Source organism: Pelecanus crispus, chromosome 4, assembly GCF_030463565.1.
Source record: "Pelecanus crispus isolate bPelCri1 chromosome 4, bPelCri1.pri, whole genome shotgun sequence".
In the NCBI taxonomy this organism is placed as follows: Eukaryota; Metazoa; Chordata; class Aves; order Pelecaniformes; family Pelecanidae; genus Pelecanus; species Pelecanus crispus.
Window position 1 is genome coordinate 57462749 of NC_134646.1, and position 21572 is coordinate 57484320.

General features: G+C 36.3%; 1 protein-coding gene across 6 annotated transcripts in view; it reads left to right on the top strand.

Annotated features, from left to right (window-relative positions):
* The window catches only part of FRYL (FRY like transcription coactivator), a 148319-nt gene that overhangs the window by 79792 nt on the left and 46955 nt on the right, over positions 1-21572 (top strand). For all 6 annotated transcript variants that reach the window (XM_075709549.1, XM_075709550.1, XM_075709551.1 and 3 more), the window contains 15 exons: positions 114-309; positions 1251-1375; positions 4199-4256; positions 5262-5353; positions 7032-7204; positions 7678-7838; positions 8378-8488; positions 9412-9566; positions 9813-9912; positions 11053-11221; positions 11984-12243; positions 13171-13311; positions 15124-15292; positions 16628-16712; positions 18413-18525. In XM_075709549.1, coding sequence (XP_075565664.1) covers positions 114-309; positions 1251-1375; positions 4199-4256; positions 5262-5353; positions 7032-7204; positions 7678-7838; positions 8378-8488; positions 9412-9566; positions 9813-9912; positions 11053-11221; positions 11984-12243; positions 13171-13311; positions 15124-15292; positions 16628-16712; positions 18413-18525 — 2108 coding nt within the window. The remainder of the gene's footprint in view (positions 1-113; positions 310-1250; positions 1376-4198; positions 4257-5261; positions 5354-7031; positions 7205-7677; positions 7839-8377; positions 8489-9411; positions 9567-9812; positions 9913-11052; positions 11222-11983; positions 12244-13170; positions 13312-15123; positions 15293-16627; positions 16713-18412; positions 18526-21572) is intronic.

The following is a 21572-nucleotide window of genomic DNA, read 5'->3' on the forward strand; positions in this document are numbered from 1 at the left end:
TGGCATATACATAATTGAAAAATAAATTCAGTAGAAAAACAGGGAAATGTGGTAAGCTTTATTCACTATACTGAGCTTTTTTTTTTTTTTTTTTTTTTTTTTTTTTAAAATAGCAGCCCTATCAATGCAAAGAAAGTGAATACTACCACAAGCAGTGACTCCTATATTGGGCTCTGGAGAAACTATCTGATTCTTTGCTGCAGTGCAGCATCTTCTTCAAACTCCTCCACCTCCACAGGCTCTGTGAGATGTTCCCCTCCTGAGACGCTGGCGTCTACTCCTGACAGTGGTTATAGCATTGATTCAAGAGTAGGTTCTTCTAATACTTACTGTAAATAAGGCAACATGTTATTGGAAGTAGAAACACCTGAGGTTTATAATGGCTATCATGATTCTTAGAAACTTGTGTAGTTTGTCTGAAAACAGGTTTTAGTATACGTTTGTGTTTCATTTGTTTAGGATAGTGTTTTTGTTCGCTTCTCCCAATCTGTGCTGTAGAGGCTTTTCTGCTTATATTTTTTAACGCACAATCTAATCATGTCATGAAAACCTTAACCCAATCTCAAAGTCTTATCTAGTGGTAATGAGGAAATGTTCTGTTTGTCGTTAAGGGAGTTTTTTGCTTTCAGTAGACTTCTGCAATTCTGAGCAAATAGCCCCTCACTTCAGTGACTGAAGCAGTGACCTATTCAGGCACGATGTATCTTGTTGTGTATTTCCCAACCACAGACAGTTTTCTGTCTGCCTTGCTTCATGTCACCTGCAGATGTTTTTTTCCTTCTTCTTTGCTTCTTTTTGCTCTTTTCTTTTTCGGCTTCCTGTAGAAGGGACAGTAGAGGTGAAGATAACTCATGGACTGTGCAGCAGATTTTTGGCAGAATCAGCCTATTCCACTTGTTTGTTACCAAGAGAGCTGCAGTGGAGTCTCAGGAGTTGGACACCAAAAGTCTGCTTCCTCTCCCTAAGGAGGGCAGATACAATAAACATGCAAAGTGTCTGTTTATCGTGTTGAGCCATTCATTGTCACCTGCCAATGCAAATTCAATTATACAAGGAATGGAGAAGTAGTTAATACTACTTTCCTATTTCAGAAAATCTTTTTCCATGTCAAAGATCAAAAATACCATTTTTATCATTTTAAGTCGCTAATCAGTGTGAGAAGACTGTAAAATTACAGCAGATGTTTTAATGTCACACAACCTGATTGTTTGTAACTACTTCATTCTATTTTATTCTGGTTGTCTTCTTAGATCATTGGCATTCCATCCCCTTCCTCCCTGTTTAAGCACATAGTTCCAATGATGCGCTCTGAGAGCATGGAAATTACAGAATCCCTTGTGCTGGGACTTGGCAGGACCAACCCAGGAGCTTTTAGGTAACTGTTGTGTTTCATTTGTTTTTATGCTAATTGATTATAAAGCTGGTGAATCAGAGATCAGAAAAAGAAGGTTTGCTTTTTTTTCTGTTACGAATTTTTAAAAAGCTGTGAAAACTGATTACCATTGTCTTTCATAGCATTTAGTGGTGTGATACAGATTATTAGAGATTGAAATAATTTTATGTAGAGGTCATGTCTGCATAAAGAAAAAGAAGTTAGTTGAAACAATGAACAGCTGCCTTTTATTGATATTAAAGGCTGCTCTTACATGAAAGAACAGACTGTGTGGACTGTTAACATTTGAAATGTTAATTATCATCATGTTTGTAAGAGTTACTAAACTATTCTTATTGGTATTGCCAACAAACACATTTCTGAGCTCTTTTTGTGTAGGAGATTAATAACAACTGTGTTCTAAAAAGAGATTTTTGGATCAAGCTGAAAAAAATACCAGTTACAACTGTTTTCTGACTAGTGCTGAAGCTTCTGAAATTCGTGGCGCATCCCTCTTCCCCCCTTTCTTTTTTCTCTGAGCGAACTTCCATAGCTTCATAACTAATACACCTTTCTCATATGTTGTGCCAATGACAAGTCTATGTGGATTAGTTTGGGTGCTGATAACTGTGATCTACTGTAGCAGAATTAAATCTGTGCCAAGTCCCTTGCTCTGTCAATTTAATTTCATACATGTTCAACATATTTGGATTCAGCTCATAATCCAAAACTTTTGGTTGCCCTGCTATGACAAGTCTTTATATAACTGTCAAATTCAGAATGGTCTATCTAGCCATCATGGCATTCCTACCTCAACTGAAATTTACTTTTCTTCAGATCCTAATGTACTGTACGGTCAATGTGTAGCACAGATCCACTGAGGTGAAAAGGCATCTCTGTGCCAGGAAGCCATGAGTTTGAAAATGCATCTCTGTGCCACTGTCCTCAACTGACAGCTCTCTCTTTATGGAGGATGGATGAAGAGGGAGAACAGCTGAGGGAAAGGAAACTTCCTGGGAAGGCCAGTGCTCAGCATCAGATGTTCTCTGACAGCAGCCAGCCTCTTCTAATGGAGAGTTATGAAGTTGTACCATGCTCTAGCAACCAACTCTGCTTCTGCAGAAGAAACCAGGGATTGCTAACACTCTTCATTTTGAATGAGATGCTGCCTCTCTCTAATCACTTGGGTCCCGTATTATGGCAGATGAGGAGCCAAAGACGTATTTGAAACCATAATGCCAAGTCCTCAGTTATAGTATTCTGCTTTACTCCTTTGATAATGTTCAATGATAGTTGTTTATCATTATCTGACTTTCCTACCAGGAGTAAAGTAAGTCTTTGTCCCATGGCCCTGAAGATCTACTGAACAGTTTAAATCATAACTGTGCTCTACCAGTCTAGAAAACACTTTCAAGAAGGATTTCATCAGAAAACCTTGTTTTCTAAATTAGAAACAATTAATTCAGCAAACATTAAAAAAAAAAAAATCTGATTCTCATCACTCTTCCAATTTCTTTGTTCTGAATTATACATTTTGTTTCTGATAACAAGCTTTTTCCTCTGTCCAATGTGTGTACTCGCACCGGATGCTAGCTGTAGCCCATCCTTCACCATTGCAGCTCGCCACTGATTTGTTGTTTCGGTTTTGTTTTTTTTTAAACGCTGTTGCTCTGCACTTGGTATGTTTTACTTGGGGGCTTTTTTCGTTATAGATTTTATGTATATGCAGTCCACTTAAACTTGCTAGAATATTCTTTTTCTCTTTTGTTTTCTGTTACTGATTTCATGACCTTGTCTAGGTGTCTCTTGCTGTCCATTGGAAGCTGACCCTTTACTATGTTTTAGCACAAAAAAAGCTTCTTCCAAATCCCTTTCTGTGTTTTCTACGTTTGAAAGAAAGTATAAAACAATCCCTAACCATGCTTAAGTCTCTTGTAATTGAGTGCACCACAAAAGTTTGTGCAGCTTTCTGATCAGCTGGACCCATTCTCTGAAGGAGGACCTTTGAATGATGTAGCAGAGGAGTCAGTCATTTACCATGAAAACTTGAAGTGGTTTACACTTTTTATATGTCTGAATTACAATACCACAGGAAGTAGAAAAATGTGTCACACTCCAACAAATCTAAAGTGGAGGCAGTAGTTACTATGTTAACAAATATTAAAGTAAAACCAATATGTTTTTACAAAATAGATCCATACTACTCATCTCCTTCCCCTTTCCCTGCCCTCTTTTTGGGGTGGTAAGAGAGTCTCAGTTTGGCAGAAGGAACTGAGTAGTAATAAAGACGATGGAGCTTCAGAACAAATAGGAAACGTCACTACAGCATCAAAGCATGTTGCTTTTCATTTTTCATAGAGACTAGTCTGACTTCTGTCAGCATAGTGCTATTGGCCTTAAAGAAACAATCTTTATTAACAACTAAATGCATCATGACAACTGAACGAACATTGTATGATAAGGTGCCAATGTCTTTTTTTTTTTTCCTAATAGCATCTATTTGCACCGTAAGGCTTTGTTAAACCCCGAATATGAAAATAAATGAAAATAATCTGTGACAGAAATACGCCATAATACTTGGTGAATGCAAATTTAGTGGTAATTATCAAGACATACATTTGGTAGTCTGTCTTTAAATTAGGAAAATACCTTTCTAGGAAACATCTCTCTTAAATGGTGATTTATTTCAGAAAGCTACAGGTAAAAAAGGAAAACCTGAGGGTGTTTTAAGTTGTATTGTTACACTAGTTGCTGTGAAACATCTTTCAGTTGAGATTTCAATTTAATGGTTGTTTTTATCCTTTTAATTCTTTTATTTTAATTCAGGGAACTAATAGAAGAATTACATCCTATAATTAAGGAAGCACTTGAAAGAAGGCCAGAGGTAATTAGATATTTTCCACTATAATCAGTACACAGTTTTAACTATCTTCTCACAAATGGTAGTAAAGAAATGTTAGTTATGTTCTTTAATTTCTGCACCTAAAAACTGTCAGTATACCAGATAAAAATGTGAGATGTTACTTTTTTAAACAATTGTGAGGTGTTTACATTAGAAGATCTTTGTGTTCATTTTTGAGCTCTGTATTATTCCTGTATTGAAGAGGGTTTGTTTCAAATGATGAAAAAATTACTGTAACCTTTTCCATGTTCTTTTAATTCCTTTTACCTAAGCAGTTTTACACAGTTGTTACTTTGTTGTATCATCAGTAACACGCCCACAATTAATAGTACCTAAGACATAGACTTGAGTTCTACTGTCTACCAACTTTGTTTATTTTTTTGAAATGAAAAAGACTATAAGTTCACCTGATTGACTGCTATGAGTAAAATTGTCTGATGCAGGGCATGTTTTACAGCAGGGTTTAGAAGCCCCAGTAGGTATTCATAGAAATAATAATCTCTGGAGACACAAACTCAGAGGTGATTACTCAGTATTTTTTGTGGTAACTGTTATATTTTTATTAGTAACAAATTTGTAATTAAGTACAGATGATGGAAAGGAACATCACTTCTGTTTCAAAATGTTACTGGGCCATAGTGTGTTTTGTCAGTCTTGCATGAAAATACGTAGAAAGATTGGCATTTGTACTTCAGTTCATTGTTTTCTATGTTGCACTTTGCAACAGGAGATTGATAAAAAACATATTATTTTGATAATACATGTAATAACAAACCTAGTACATCTTGGAGTTGCAACAGGGAGAATTTTGTTCATTGTCTGGTCTATTAAAATTGCTAGCAATTTTGGGAACTCATCTTAAGAGGTTGGCACCTGATAATTGATGCCAGTTGTAGTACATATATAATAATGCTTTTATATACCACACTGGTTTTATACTTAGTTTTCCTTGGCTTCATTTAATTTTGTGTTTCCTCTGTTGAATAGAACATGAAACGGCGCAGGCGTCGAGATATTTTACGAGTACAACTAGTACGAATATTTGAACTGTTGGCAGATGCTGGTGTCATTAGTCACAGGTAGGGGCAGCACTGATGAGAAAATGTTGTTTGTGCTTCTGAATTAAGTCACTAGTATTCTTATGACCCAGTATAACAAGCATGCAAATTCTTCTAATGAGTTTTAGTATACCACTAAATAAATAGACATGGTTTTATAAAACTTGGAATTTTGCTGTCTTTCTAATACCTCCCTCCCCCGTGCTTTTTGTCACAGTGGTCTGTGTTTTATTTAAAATGCTACTATTCCCCAGGACATTGCTTTGAACAGGCAGTGTGTCATGTTCCTTTTTGTTTGTGTGTGTTCAAACATCACACCAGTTACGTGAATCAGAAAACACAAGGTACAACTATTCTGTAATCAGTCTGGAATTCTTCCTCACCTGGAGTCCTGATGCTAGTCAGCATGTCCTATGCGGAGAAGGCTACTGCTCATTAATAGTGGACCTTTCTTTCTGAAGGGGGCGGAATGTTAACTGGGTTGGGTTTTTTTCTCAGTTTACCCTACTTGTGTAGGGACACTTTGAAAAAAGACTTAAAATTCTGGCGTATGCCATTTTTTTTTCTATACAGGCGGAACTGTATAAGAGCAAGCAGGCTAGGAGATGGTTGGGCTAGCTCCTCCCATTCTGTTAGGCAATGATACTTAAATGTTTATTTGGCAACCTTAGCCATTGCTAATCAGTGTGAAATTCTCAATCTTTAAGCAAGCTACTACAGTAATATTTCAGAATGTTGCCTCAGAAGCATTGCTAAAATGCCTTTCTTCCTTTTGGCATGCTGATTTTTCAGAGCGCAGCCGTTAAAATTGTATTCTCCCTTCTTATCTTTTAAGGTACTCACTGTGTTTAAATTATTAACATTATATACATAATATATTTTATTATACATTTAAATATGTTTAATTAGCATATGTGAAACATCTCCTAACCACAGTTTGTACCTTGGAACTTTGTCGGCTTTCCTCTCTCAGGCCACTCTGACTCTATGGTGGTAGCTAGCAAGCAATTAAGGGCTACCATAAAACTCCTTATCTTGCCTTTGGTGTGCAAGGCATGCTTTTGAGTTGTCTTCAGTACAAATGTGGAAAGATGGTGGAGGGAGCTGAGAGGAAAGGAATCACCCTTCTAACAGTTGTTTTTCAAAGGAGGGCAGGTTTGAATCACAGGCAGTCTTTAATCTCCTTATTTAGTTTACTAGTGACATCTAGTCAGATGCTATAGCAATGAAGATGGGAAATGAATACATAAAATGAATAAATTGCTTTCATCTACTAATAGTCAATAGTATGTCATGAAGTACTGAACATCTTGACTGACTCCCACAAATTAGTATGTAATATAGATGTCTATAGTCAAGCAGTAGTAATTTTTTTTTCTGGTTTATAAATTGTGTGGGTTTGAGGGAGGGGGTTGGTTGGGGTTTTTAATTATTATGTTTAACACTTGTCCCCAGTGTAAGAACTAATGCCGTGGAAGGGTGAGTGAGTTCTGATAGTGAGGCTTGATTATTAGTTTGCTTCCACTGGAGCTTTTTATTTAACACCGAAATAGAAGCTGGGTGAAGAAATTACTTTAAATGAAATATTTGCAGTGATGAGGTTGTAGGTTTTTTCAAAGAGAAAAAAATCAGAATTGTTTTCAAAAATTGTTGTATGTACTTATCATACTATTTGATTTTTTTTTAAATTATTTTTAAGTGCAAGTGGTGGCCTTGATAATGAAACACATTCCCTCAACAACACTTTACTTGAGTATGTTGATCTAACAAGACAACTCCTAGAAGCAGAAAATGAAAAGGATTCTGATACATTGAAAGATATCCGATGCCATTTTAGTGCCTTAGTGGCAAATATCATTCAAAATGTTCCAGGTATGTAAAAAAGCTTTAATAACTTTTGATGACTGTCTTTAATGGGCAGCACATTTAAAAAAACCCAACAAAACCAAACAAAAACTAAACAAAAAAACCCCACTTTTTCTCTGAAGTTTCAGAATACTTTCATAAAAATAATTTATGCCATCAGTTTTGTGTGTAACTTTAGCAGCATGAGTTTTTAAGAGGGATTTTTGGTACTGTTTGGAAGCCTACAAGTAATTTTCTTATTTAACAAAAGTCTTGTTGATTGGCAATGCATTTAAATTTTCTAGACTAATAAAGAGGTTATTCTTGCACACTAATGGCATTAAACAGGACAATAGTAAAACTACATCCAGCTATTATGATGTTGAAATAATGTGTCTTTACATTGTTTTTTCCTTTCATATTCTTTGTTTGGGTCTGTTTTACATACTTCATTTTAAAGAATGACAAGAGGAGTATGTCTAACTGTGCTTTTCTTACAGTACACCAGAGAAGAAGTGTCTTTCCACAGCAGAGTCTACGCCACAGTCTATTTATGTTGTTCAGTCATTGGGCAGGTCCTTTTAGTATCATGTTTACTCCCCTGGACAGATACAGTGATAGGAACATGCGAATAAACAGACACCAATACTGTGCATTAAAGGTACTTTAGCACTTTTTGAATTTTGGAAATAGATCGTTATGTTGACTTTTCTAATGCAAATTTAACATTTGAGCTTTTTGGATGCGGTTTCCGCATCCTTGTTGCCATTCATGACTTAGTTCTTTTTCTCTTCTGCTGACATGTAAATTTATGACAGTTTGGCTTTTTCCGTACTGTAAACTGTCACACTTGCTATAGGAATTTCTTAAAATTACTACTAAATGTTCACTTCCTGTGACTTTAGTCCTCGGTTGCCTAAGGAGAAAGGCTTTCATGTAAAAGTACACTAACAATCAAGCTGACATATTAACTCTTACATATGTCAGCATTTCCATACTGACAGTTCCTTGTATTTGGGAGTTGAGGAAAAATATGATTTGATAATTTCTTGAATAAGATGTTAAATAGTTTTTTATTAGCCTTGGTCTTCCTCCCTTGACTGAATATGAGTTAGTTTTCTGATATTTTAATGGACTTGGTAAAAGCACTTCCTGTGTCTGCATTATTAAAATGTAGTGTTTTTCAATTACTTTCTAAAGGCTATGTCTGCTGTACTGTGTTGTGGCCCTGTTGCAGATAACGTTGGGCTCTCATCTGATGGCTATTTATACAAATGGCTGGATAATATTTTGGATTCACAAGACAAAAAGGTAATACAGACAAGGTCAACATTGGTTTGCAGTTATCGGTGCCTTCAGCACATGCTTTAATGAGTTTTGTGGTGAGATTGGCCTAAATGCTTTAGAGTGGCTTAAGCTCAAAGCTGTTTTAGTAGTGCATATTTTTGCACTGTCCTTAATATGTGTATTCACCCTGCTGAGGAAGGCAGTCCCTAATCACATTCTAAGAACAGACAAAATAGAACGGAAGAGGAAAGGCCTAGGAGTCAAACTTTGTGTATCGTTCATAAACTAATCAGCTAAGTTAAGGTGTAGTAATAAGCAGATCTTTTAGAAATTTAAAGGAGATGAGATTTTGAACGTGAATTTTGGAGTGTAGAGTCCACTGGGGGTCCTCCAGAGTTACAAAGACTAAGCTTTACATCTAAACAGTAAGGCAAGCTTTAGATTTAAAAGATAGGGCCTCCATTGCACTAATACTATGACTACATAAAAATACAGCTCCAGTGCGCTACTTTGATTCAAGAGAACGTGCAAGTCTCTGTGTAGATCTATCCCTTGTATCCCATTGGAATTCCTGCATATGTTTAAGTGCTTTTCTGTACCTAATGCTTTCAGGTCATTGTTCAGCTTGTAGTAAGAGAATACAGTAAATAGCTCAAGGTCACCTTAGAACCCAGGGAAGAAAAAAGTCAGTAGAGCTATCTAGTTATTTGCTTCAATAATTTATGACTGTGTGTGCAAGTTGAACATTAAACAGTTTGACAGAATTACCTGTTGTTATTTCAAGCTGTTGTCTCATTATTTTTACATGGAACAAATTTTGTGTATTGCAGTTACGTTGTTTTGGGTTTTTTTAAATTAAATATCTGTTTCCCTATTTTATGCCATTTTTGTAAGTTGGTCTTTTTTCTATATTTATAAATAGATATTGGTTCTTTTCTGGAATACAGGTTCATCAGCTGGGCTGTGAGGCAGTCATGTTGCTCTTAGAACTCAATCCTGACCAGAGTAACCTCATGTACTGGGCCGTAGACCGGTGTTACACAGGTTCCAAGCGGGTAGCAGCTGGCTGTTTTAAAGCCATAGCCAGCGTGTTCCAAAACAGGTACTACAGCATTTTTCAAAACTTTAAACTTTCATTTTCAAAGCATGCTTTCGTGTAGAACTGGGTATTTTCCTCCCCCAAAGAGAAAGGATCACCCCTGTTTTGTGCGTATGTGTTATTAGAGAAACTTTGCAAAATTTTTATATTATGCCATACCATATACCCAGTAAATTAATCTTTAATAAATTAAAATTTTAAAAAGCCAAATGTAATTTTACTTAGTTCGCATTTGCAATTTTTTCCTAGGGATTACCAGTGTGATACAGTGACCCTCCTGAATCTGATACTATTTAAAGCAGCTGATTCTACTAGGGCTATCTATGAAGTTGCTATGCAACTATTACAGGTTTGTAAGCTAATTTTTTTTTTTCCTTTTAAAATAAGAATTGTCCCTGTGCATTTAAAAAAAAAAAAAACAACCTGTTGTTATTTGGTTGTCCCTTCAGTAATGAAATACAAATTTTCTTCTCTATTTTAGTGCATAGTTAGGCCAAATCTTTACTTGGCACAAACAGACTTCAGTGGAAGTGTGTCTGTTTTCATGAACTAAGCACTTAAGACTTGTATTTTCATAATATCTGCTTTTTCAAGAGACAAAACCTAAATGAAGATTCTTTTGGTTTGGCCCTGAAACAGAGTGGTATATAGCTCCATTTGTCCAAAAGCACCTCAGAGAGAAGTATATTGCTTCCTGTCCCATTACTGTGTCTGCTGGGATAGCAGTCAGTTTTCTGATTTTTGCATTAATACCAAACCTTTTTTCATCCATCTGTGTAGAGAGATGATAGTGAAAATCTTGTTAGCCATTTAATTTACTTTTGTATATTCCTTTCCGAGGTCATTTAGGGGTAAGCTTAATCTTACAGGCAGCATTAGTGTTTAAAAATAAATAAATAAATAAATCCGTGCTGCTTGTGGCTCAGACCACAAGCCTTTGAGGTTTTTTCAAAGGTTTTTGTTGTCAGGTAAATGCAACAGTAAAGCCCTCGCTGAAGTCACACCCCTATTGATATGTCAGCACTCGCACCATCCTCCCTTTCAGCCCCATCTTTCTCCTCAAGTGAACACCACTGCTTAGGATCAGCCAAAACTGACTTTTAAAGTATCAAACTGCTTTAGCCTCCTGCTGCATCTCTGCCACATCAAAGATTACATTGCTCCTATCCATGTCTCATAGATGAGCAGAAATTGGTATTGTTTGGGAATACAAGTGTTCAATAGTATTTCATATTTTGTTATAGAGGAATTTATATTTAATGAGGTATTTTGTGATGGCAGATTTCTGAAATTTATTGCTGGAAACTCATCAAGTGGAGTGAGTCTTAGCTAGTCTTCTATGAAATTACCACAGTGCAGATGTATGGATATCTGCATAGATAGGAAACATTAAATGAGAGTAGATACAGAAACTTAAAAGGTGATTTTATATAAAGATTTCCATTGTAGCTCTGTACTTGGCTTCAAATTCTGAACATTACTGTTGTAGATCTTGGAACCAAAGATGTTCCGTTATGCTCACAAACTGGAAGTTCAGCGGACGGATGGGGTTTTGGGTCAGCCTTCTCCATTACCACATCTGTATTCTGTGTCCTATTATCAACTGTCAGAAGAATTAGCAAGGACTTATCCTGAACTAACACTTGCTATCTTCTCAGGTACGGTTTTAAAACAAAACAAAAAACTTCATCGGTTCAAAAGCATTGTACAAAGCGTGTAATTCTTATTTTTCAGTAATTAATCTATATGTAATTCACTAAAATCAGGACAACAAGATAACATCATCATAATGAATGGAGAAAATGTAATTTACTGAGTGACAATTTTTGTTTACTTGTATTTGAAATGTATTCAAGAATCATGAATCAAAGATACTTATACTGACTTTCTAGTAGCCATGAAGTCACATTAGAGAAATAATTTACAACTGGATTTAAAAATTATTCTTCTATTGTTCTTTCTAGTGTTTTCTTATTTACTGTAGATTCCTTAAAAATATTATTCCATAGCATTTTTAAAAAATTGCAGAATAATAACATCTCACATCAGTTAAAAAAATCTCCTAGGACTAATATGAGGAAGATAAAATTTTAAGTGCTTTTTTGCCAAAGTTGGTACATTTTTACATGCTCTAGGTTTTCATTTACCTCCTCCAATTAGAGTAATATATATATACACATTTGCTAATATGGTTTCTTCAACTTACTGCTTGTCAGCAGTGTCTTCAATTAGCTCTACTGAAGACTGCGGACTTTATCATTATGAAATAGCACTAGCCAGCTAGACAAAAAAATTATGTTTGTATCAGCATTACTTTATATCAGTATGGTCTACTGGGCTCATGGTGGTTGTTGTTATTACCAAAATAGTTCTCATTATTGATTTGCAATTCATGTATGTACCTAATTTTTAAATAACAGAAGTAAGTCAGAGAATCCAAACGGCTCACCCAGCTGGGAGACAGGTGATGCTGCATTATCTGCTGCCATGGATGAACAATATTGAGTTGGTAGACTTGAAACCTTTGCCAACTATTCGTCGGCAAGATGAAGATGAGGAAGATTCTTTGAAAGACAGAGAAATAATGGTGAACAGTAGACGATGGCTACGAGGAGAAGGCTGGGGATCACCACAGGCTACAGCCATGGTTCTGAACAATCTGATGTATATGACTGCAAAGGTAAAAGTAATTGCTTAAGTGTTCCATCTTGTTCCAGTGGACTGTTGTGTTTAGAGTGCAAGAAAATACTGTTCAGAGATACTGTGTTACCAAACTTTCAAGAGCAGTTGTTCATACTTGTTGAGTTGCTTATGTACACCCAAACAATACCATATAGTTTTGAGGTATTACAAGAAACACATAATATGTAATATAGATGTTACGGTACTTGTTATATATAGTAACAGTATATAACTGTTGTTTTGCAATATGGATGTCTAGCTGGATAGATAATACCAAGTTGCCTGTATACCTATGAGCTCAAAGTGGAGTTTTGGAACTGATCTTGTTGCCAGAGGCTGATAGACCCTCCTCCTTCCTGTGATAGCTATTGCCAACAGAGAAAAAGTATTGGTCACGCGAAGTGCTCCTGCCAATTCTTGATATCTTTGAATCCTGCTGATGAGAGAACATGTTTTAAGCTACAAATTAAAAACTCTTGACAGCCTGTGGTCCATGTTAATTTTATTCAGGATTGTCAGCAACTGGGAGACTGGGTATCTGCTAAATTTAGATAGATTTTTTTGTATTTATGTATAAATGAATATATAAAAAGAGAAATAAATTCACATATAAATAAATATTTGTATACTTACGTATAAAAGCATATATCATATATAAATAGAATATATAATATGTACAAATATGTTTAGGTATATCTTTAAATATGTATTTATAGCTATAAAAGAAAATAGATATTTCCAGAATTTGTCTATAAAAATGAATATATGTGAAAGCTTCATTCTAGAATGTTAAAAAGGTAACAGCTTCTTACAGGATTCATGTCTCCTTTTTCTAGAGCCAGTCCTCCTTGGTCAATATAGATCACTTTCAAATAAAATGTTTTCTACTGGAGTTTTCAGGAGACATATTTATTTTGTTTTCTAGTATGGTGATGAAGTGGCTTGGTCAGAGATAGAAAATGTCTGGACTACTTTGGCAGATAGCTGGCCAAAGAATCTGAAAATAATTTTGCACTTCTTGATCAGTATCTGTGGAGTGAACAGTGAACCCAGCCTTTTGCCTTATGTGAGTATGTAATATGTCTCTCCTTAGCGCTATTGATATTTTAAAAATCAGTTGTGTGTCTAGCAGCAAAGGTGATCAAAGAAAAAATGTGAGGTAGGATTTCTAGTATCAAAATCTCCGACCACATAACAGTGCCACCCCATATTTTCTGACCACTACATACTACGAACAAACCAAATTCAGTTCTTTTGTTTGAGTTACTTTGGACATCTGTGTCAAAATTTCAGGATCAGTTTCACTTAAACCCAGCATTCATGGAATGGGCTTGAAAAAGTAAATAAACCAGAAAGAACATTGCGCCTTACAGATAGCTGAGGCTTCCTTAAGAAAACTTACTGACTATTGCAATTTACTCAGGGTGGTAAGTCTGAAACAGTCCACTAGCCATCTTATCAGTTATGAGCTGTCAAAATTCAGGGTATACTAGATGGACCATAGATCTTATTTAGTGATTAAATCATAAAAAAGTTTTATTCAAATGACGACATCTGTCTTGGCATTTTTTTGGTTCTTTTGTCATAAAAATGAAACTTAAGTGTTTGATTGCTAAATTAATTTTATTAGGAGTATACACTGAACAACTTTCCATCGTAAAACACAAATCTACTGCAGCAGTTCGTCTCTGTTCTGTAGGAAGAATTAAGATAGTTTCATAAGTAGTATTTTCATTAGAAAATTATTCTAGGTTTTGCTAATAGTCAAAAAAACTAGATATGAAGTAAACAATCATAAGTCAGTAATATTATTGAGTTCTCACTAAGGACAGCTTAAGTTCTTCATTGATTGGTAATTGTTTTTGTTGGCAAATCAAGAAATCTAGCTTAATGTTGCAGCCCAAAATCTTTGCGTGTACGATTTGAACAAGGTGACAAAGTAATTCCATGAGTCGAACACCCTGGATCACTTGCTTACTGTTCATCTTTGAGTTCTCTCAAAAGGATGGAAATAAATCGTTGAGCAGCAATGACTCAAGAAAATGTCAGGAGAAAAAATAGGAACTTAGTGATGTCTAGAGTAATCACTGACTAGCAGCCATCTGCTGCTGCTTAGTAGTGACCAGGATTATTTTGCTGTAGTAAGATGTAGTGGAGAATCCTGAATTGCTATATGCTTAATAAAATACTGCTATAATTAGGTGTTTATTCTAATCAGAGTATATAAAAGCCTCGAGCATTTTGGGAATTAAATGGTTTTTCCCATGCTGTACTTTAGGATAGTCCTAAAAAGCAGACAGATAGTATAGTAAAATAAAGCACCTGTCACACCATGTAGGGACAGTGTGATTATTCTCACATGACCAAGTATTTAAACAAAAAAAAGCCTACCCCAAGCCCCCTCAAAACCAATTTTATTTTTTGTCAAAGTATATGTGAGAGCACTGCAGAATAGCATGAGGAAAAATATGATACCTCCTGGAAAAGAATTAATGTAGAACACAACTGTGGAGTATCAAAAAGAAATTATATCAGAATATGTTCGCTCCAGTGTTGGTCCCAGGTGTTGCTAAAACCTTTGTAAGAAAATCTTTGCTTCTTAAATAACTGTCATTGAACTCAGAAGGCTTACTTTCTTACTGCTGTGATACGTTTCTGGTGCTTGCTGCTATTGACAGCTGTGAAAGCAATTTTGTTTGCTTTTAGAACTAGAGTAAGTTTCAGGTATCCTCACCTGCAGTGCAGGTAGATACTGATTCTAACAAGTTGCAGTATTCATATCTCTTACTTTCCTTTCTTTTTTAAATCAAGTCACTGCAATAAGAATTTTATTTATGTACATACTATTTTATATACATATACTTGTTTTTGATGGCAGGTAAAGAAAGTCATTGTTTATTTGGGTAGAGATAAAACAATGCAACTACTAGAAGAGCTGGTGAGTGAACTTCAGCTTACAGATCCTGTCAGTTCAGGAGTCACCCATATGGATAATCCACCATATTACCGCATTACTTCCAGTTACAAAATCCCCTCTGTCACTTCAGGTGAGAATTCATTTACTTAAACTTTTATTGTTTTCAATGATAAACGTGCTATTATCAATCAGTTATAATATTGGAGTTCACCTGTAAATATTCAATAGGATTACAATGTTCTTTTTCTAAAAATAAATTAAGGTACAAAGTTTGTTTTACAAGATTTGCAGTTTTTGGTGTACCCAGAGTTCTTATTAAAGAACATCTGATAGGTTCAAAAGGAACAGGTTTGTATTAATATATGTGTTAGACTTTGTTTATGTTCAGATCTTGCACTGTTTACCCTCACTATATCACTTTTATGTCAATTCAGTCAAACAACTGGGAAAATTTATATAATTTTAAATCCATGTAAGTTGTTACATTTTAAGTTCTGTTATAGACACAAGCTGCATCCGTAGGAATTTATTCAAGAGGATTTAAGTGAACTTACTTAGGAGAATTTATTTAGAAATAGTTAAAAATTAACAATAGATCGATCATCAAAAAAAACCCCACTGAAAATACAGAAAGTGTCTACCCCATGCTTCAGTCAAAGAACATGCTGAGAAATGTGGGGAAAAGCTGTCTGGGTTTGGTGAAGCATCTTTCAAAGTAAGCCACAAAAGACATGGATGGGAGGGTATCTAAGCAAGGACTTGGCTTTTGTGCTGCAAAGCTGTCAATGTTACGAAGCAGCCTGGACCTATCACGTAGGGATTATCTGGATCACAAGGTGGATGCATTGGCACTTGTTCATGAAAGTGTTTAAAAAGTATGAAAAAAAATTATGGGGCTTTTGCACTTAAGTGTAATTGAGAGCAGCAAAATCTGTGGGGAGGGTGCAAAATTATTTCCGATTGTGGTTGTCTACTCAGTGTGATGCTTGCAAGTTTCTCTTAGAAGTAAATTGATACAAGGTTCACTGCAGGCTTAGTTAGGTCTTAATCCCTAATCTGTTTGTGGTTTGAATTAGCTGCATACCGAAGTCCAGCTACATTTTACAGATTACTATGAGGTATAGCATACAGGAGAGACAGAAATAGTTCTCTAGGTCCTGCTTCAAAAACAAGCCTTTCTACTTAACTTACATTGAAGACTCGGAGATTCCTGGAATGGATTCTTTTGGGTTTTTTTCCAGTTAGTGAAATTATGGTAGCAGCTCAGAATCTTTTAGTCTAAACAACAATTTTTTTCTTGCATGTGAAAGTAATTTCTATGGCTCAGTTTGTATTTGTGCCAGTTGCTGTAGTGTAAACCTGGTTAGAGCTCTTGGCATGGACAAGTAAATAAGGGTTGTCGTGTAGTGCTTAAGACTGCTTTTCTTTTTTTTTTTTTTTTTTTTTTTTGGTCCATAATTCACAGGTACCACTTCTAGTAGCAATACAATGGTAGCTCCCACAGATGGCAACCCTGACAGTAAACATATAAAGGATAATATTGAAGAGAAGTAAGTATCTCCTCAAAGAGCAGTTATTAATTGAATTACAGGAATGCCTGGTAGGTACTATAAATACTTGCATCTCAATGGCTCCAGGTATGTCTACATTGCAGGAAATATATAAATGTAAGTTTTATAAGATTTAAGCAACAAACCAGCAATACTATTTGGGATTAACAGTAGCAGCGTCAATTGTAATTTGAACTCAAAAAGCTGTAGAGGAAACTGAATAAATTAAGGGACCGATCCAGGTCAGGCTTTGTATTGCTATGGCGATATTGTTATTGATGCCTAAATTAGCTACTGTTACACTGGACTGTATATGCCTGCCTAAGAGACATTATACTGCAGATGGATATGGACACATCAAGGGTAAATGTTATTAGTTCAGTAATGCAGCCAATTCGCAAATTGGTTTCCTAGCTCACTAGAGAACAACAGTGCCCATGTGTTGAAAGCTAGTTTATTCTCCCAGTTAGGGTATTTGGATGCCGGTATCTGAGGCAAGATTCCTTCCAGCTGGCTTAAAACAGATGCCTGCCTCCCTATTTTTTGAGCTTCTTGAGAACAATCATTTGGAGAAATTTGCCAGACAGCGGTACTGGTGCGAGGGTGGTGGAAAGCAAACAGCTGACGTGGACTTAGTTGGGGTGTAGGCTCAGAGCTCAGCCGTAACTGACTGTGAGCATGCTCTCATTTTGTGTTAAATATGAGATAGCTAACCTTAAAGTGAAAAGGGAGTAGGGATTCCATAATTAGCATGAGAAAAAGTGTGCACAGAAAAAAGTGCACACATGCCGTTACTGTAGAGTAGCTACGGTGTGGTAAATTCACAAACCAGTTTATTTTGTGACAACTTGTCTGAAAGCCTTAGTAATTATGTTTCTAATATAATTTCCCAGTTGGACACTTTTTTCCTTCCCTAGGATAATTATGTCAATGTAGTTAGATTAGTAAATATATTGATAGAGACAACCCCAATACTTCAATTAAATGGGGGGGTGGCTTTGTGAAAATAAATCACAGAAGACTGTGGAATCTGAGGTGTCATTCAGAATTCAGCCTAGCAAGGCACAGACAAGTATTTGGCTGCTAGGGGGGCTGGAGCTGAAGAAACTGGTAAAGTAATGTTTTGAAAGTCTCTGCAAGTTTTGGCATATGCTGTAGGGTTGTCTCACACCTCTCCAGGGTGTATGCTCTTTGGTAAGATAGACCATGTACGTCTTGGACTTCGCAGGAGGAGCGAATTTTAGAAACTTATGTAAAAACAGCTTGGAAATTGAGCTTTTAGCACTCTCATTTCTCTGATTTCTTTATAGTTTATCAGATTAGCAAGTTAGGCTCTTGGTCTCTGTGTATATGTATATGTCTGTGCCAGATCAAATAGGGATTTCATTATTTTGCTCAAGAGTGAGAAGAACTTACTTATGTATAATGATGACAAATATTTTAATGTAATTAAAAGTTAATGAAAATGATCTAACAGAAATATAATTTATAGTGGGTTATCTCCTTGAATCCCCTTATCTAGCATTGCTACAGGGCGTGAGTCTTAGGCAGCTGAGATACTTTGGCATCATATTGATTGTCCTTGTAAGATGAAATATTTTTGCGTAATACCTTTGCTGAAATACAGTTTTACTGAGAGACCCTGATTACTTTTTGTCACAGAATGACAGTTACTAATGCTGTTTTATTTGTTCCTACAGTTACGTACATCTAGACATCTACAGCGGGTTGAACAGTAACTTAAACCGCCAGCACCACAGACTAGAATCTCGCTACAGCAGCAGCTCTGGAGGATCATATGAAGAGGAAAAAAGTAATATTTTTATTTAAAAATATTTCTATGGATAGAAAACAGATTTTTCACAAGTTAATACTTTTGCTGAAGGTTGTGGAACATGAGGAAATAGGCATTATCAGTGGTTTTTGCACGAACCTGTTAAAATTTTTTTTTTAACATTCCTCAGTACTGCTGTTGAAGTCTAGCATAGGTTTGATTGCAATAGAATGTGCAAGGAAGATAATACCCTTTCTTTCTTTCCCTTGTCCTCTGGAATGAGTTGTGAACATCTTCACAAATTAAGCAATTCTACTCTATTTTATTTGCCAGTACCAACACCAAAGACAGATAGATGGTTAGGCAGAAGAAACAGGAGAGAGATTAGCAGGAGGAAGATGAAATGAATGAGGAAAAAGATGATGGAAAAGAAGTTAAAAAAAATAGAAAATTAGAAGTAATTGCGCTTTTAAGTGATAGCAGTCCTTGGCCTGTTTAAAAAAAAAAAAAGGGTACAAAACTTTCTGAGAAGCCATACCAAAGGAAAATATAGCAGGGAAAAAGGATCTTGTTGTCTACCTCTGATTTTCAAGCTTGCTTTGAAATTGTGTTTTGGGTTATTTTTTGTGATCTGTGGTCTGGTTTTTCTGAAGTGCAGAAGTAAGGAAAGATGTAGAAATCTCTCCTGAAACTCCATATGCTTTTGGAGACTTTTCTTTAATGGAGGCTTATTAGCTGTGGCTACTTTTGTACCGGTCCCTAAGATATAAAATCATTGTAACAATGCTGGGAAACCTAAACAGGTCTTGTAATCAGGCATTACATAAAATGAGGACAGTGGTCAGACAGTAAATAATGCGTTACATTAGTGGGTTCTGTATGCTTTGTCAGAGTACTCATAGAATCATAGAATCGTTTAGGTTGGAAAAGACCTTTAAGATCATCCAGTCCAACCATTAACCTAATATTACCAAGTCCACTACTAAATCAATTAAGGGTCAAGTGATAATTAATTTCATATTCCTGGCTTGGTGGCTGGATTATTTTTTAATGAAGTAAAACTAGGAATCATTAAGGTTGGAAAGGACCTGTAAGATCATCAGTCCAACCATCAACCCAACACCACCATGCCCACTAAACCATGTCCCCAAGTGCCACGTCTACCCGTTTTTTGAATAACTCCAGGTATGATGACTCCACCTCTCTGGGCAGCCTGTTCCAATGCTTGACCACTCTTTCTGTGAAGAAATTTTTCCTAATATCCAACCTAAACCTTCCCTGATGCAGCTTGAGGCCATTTCCTCTTGTCCTATCGCTTGTTACTTGGGAGAAGAGACCGGCCACCACCTCGCTAGAAGCTCCTTTCAGGCAGTTGTAGAGAGCGATAAGGTCTCCCCTCAGCCTCCTCTTCTCCAGCCTAATCGCCCCAGTTCCCTCAGCCGCTCCTCATAGGAACCTGTGCTCCAGACCCTTCACCAGCTTTGTTGCCCTTCTCTGGACACACTCCAGCACCTCAATGTCTTTCTTGTATTGAGGGGCCCAAAACTGGACACAGTATTCCAGGTGCGGCCTCACCAGTGCCAAGTACAGGGGGACTTGTTTGACCGAAACTCTTGTTTCAGCTAACAAGCTGTTAGTAATTAAAATTACTTTGTACTTTAACCCTGCATGGGATTATCAGATAGATTTTAGTGTGCTCCAGATCATTATAGTGCTCCCACAAACGATCTTCTTAGGTTTTTCTCAATTTTTTTATTGACAGTTGATTTTGCTACCAGTTAAGTTGTTTGGGTATGGTACAGAACATGATGCAGTACTGCCTTTTCCTTACCTTTCTTGTGCTGCTGAACAACAGGATGTAAATTTCTGCGTTTGAGCATTGCATGTCAGTATGGAACCTAGTGTGTCCCATGACGTATTGGAGCAACAGAGTCCATTAGGATGTCCTTATGCACTCCTTAATAAAAGACCATAAAAGTTAGAGTGAATTTGTGGTTCATATTGCCTCTTTGAAGAAAGTGGAACATGATGTCCTTCACAGAGATTGTTGTAAAGGCTGGACATGTTGATGCAGATCAGCTAAACTTTGGGTCAGTAACAGGTTGGTGGACCTTAGTGTGTTTATTACTGCTTAGATGGGTGATACCCAGTTTCATAGTTGTGGTCATTTTCATCTTTCTTTGCTATTTGTGATAGCAACGCTGACTCTCCTGAAGCAGGTCATAATTCAGATGTTCCTTCAGTAAGAAGTTTGTCACTTCTAGTCAAGAGGGTGATAACGAGCTGATACATGTGTGAACTTCTGAAACTTCTGCAGCTATACTTCCAAAAGGACAACTGGTAGAATCACTGAAACACTGAACTGTTGAGGCAGTCTCCTTATTTGTTTCTAGCCTTAACTGATCATTCTGAAGTCCAAGACATCTCATTTAAAAACAGAAAAATATTCCGGATGTGTAACACAGTATACTCTCATACCAAATAGCTGATGTGTTTCTTCCACTTTTGAAGCTTGTGTAATCAAAACCTAAATGCCTTTCTGTGTTTCCTGACAAATTTACTGATTTTTCTGAGCAGTGATTTTTGTCAAGCAGTGGGATTGGGCTATGCTACTGTACAAGTGGCAAGTTCTGAGTTACCCCATATATCAGGCTGGCATTATCTGACATGTAGAAGTGGTGGATTTTTGCTAGCAAGACATATAAGGAGGTGCTCTTGAGAAATACTTCCTTAGCCTATAATGACATACAGCTCTTCAAAATGAGTTCAGTAAGACCTTGGGACCCAACCTTAACTCCCTATCTGACATGAGGTTTGAAATTCAAGGAAATTATATAGATCACTTTGCCTTTTGTTCTTTATGTGCATTCATGTTCCCCATGTGCATCCATCGCTTTTATGAACCTGTTCAACAAAATCTTACTGTTATGTGCTTGTCTTCTGTAGAATCATCCTTATGCTAAAAGAAATAACCACTTTTTTTTAAACTGTGTCCAACTAGTACTGTTTATGGCTGGTTCCCCCTCCCCTTCTCCCAGATCTCAGCTTTTCAAGAATTTATAAATATTTCTTTAGAAAACTATGTA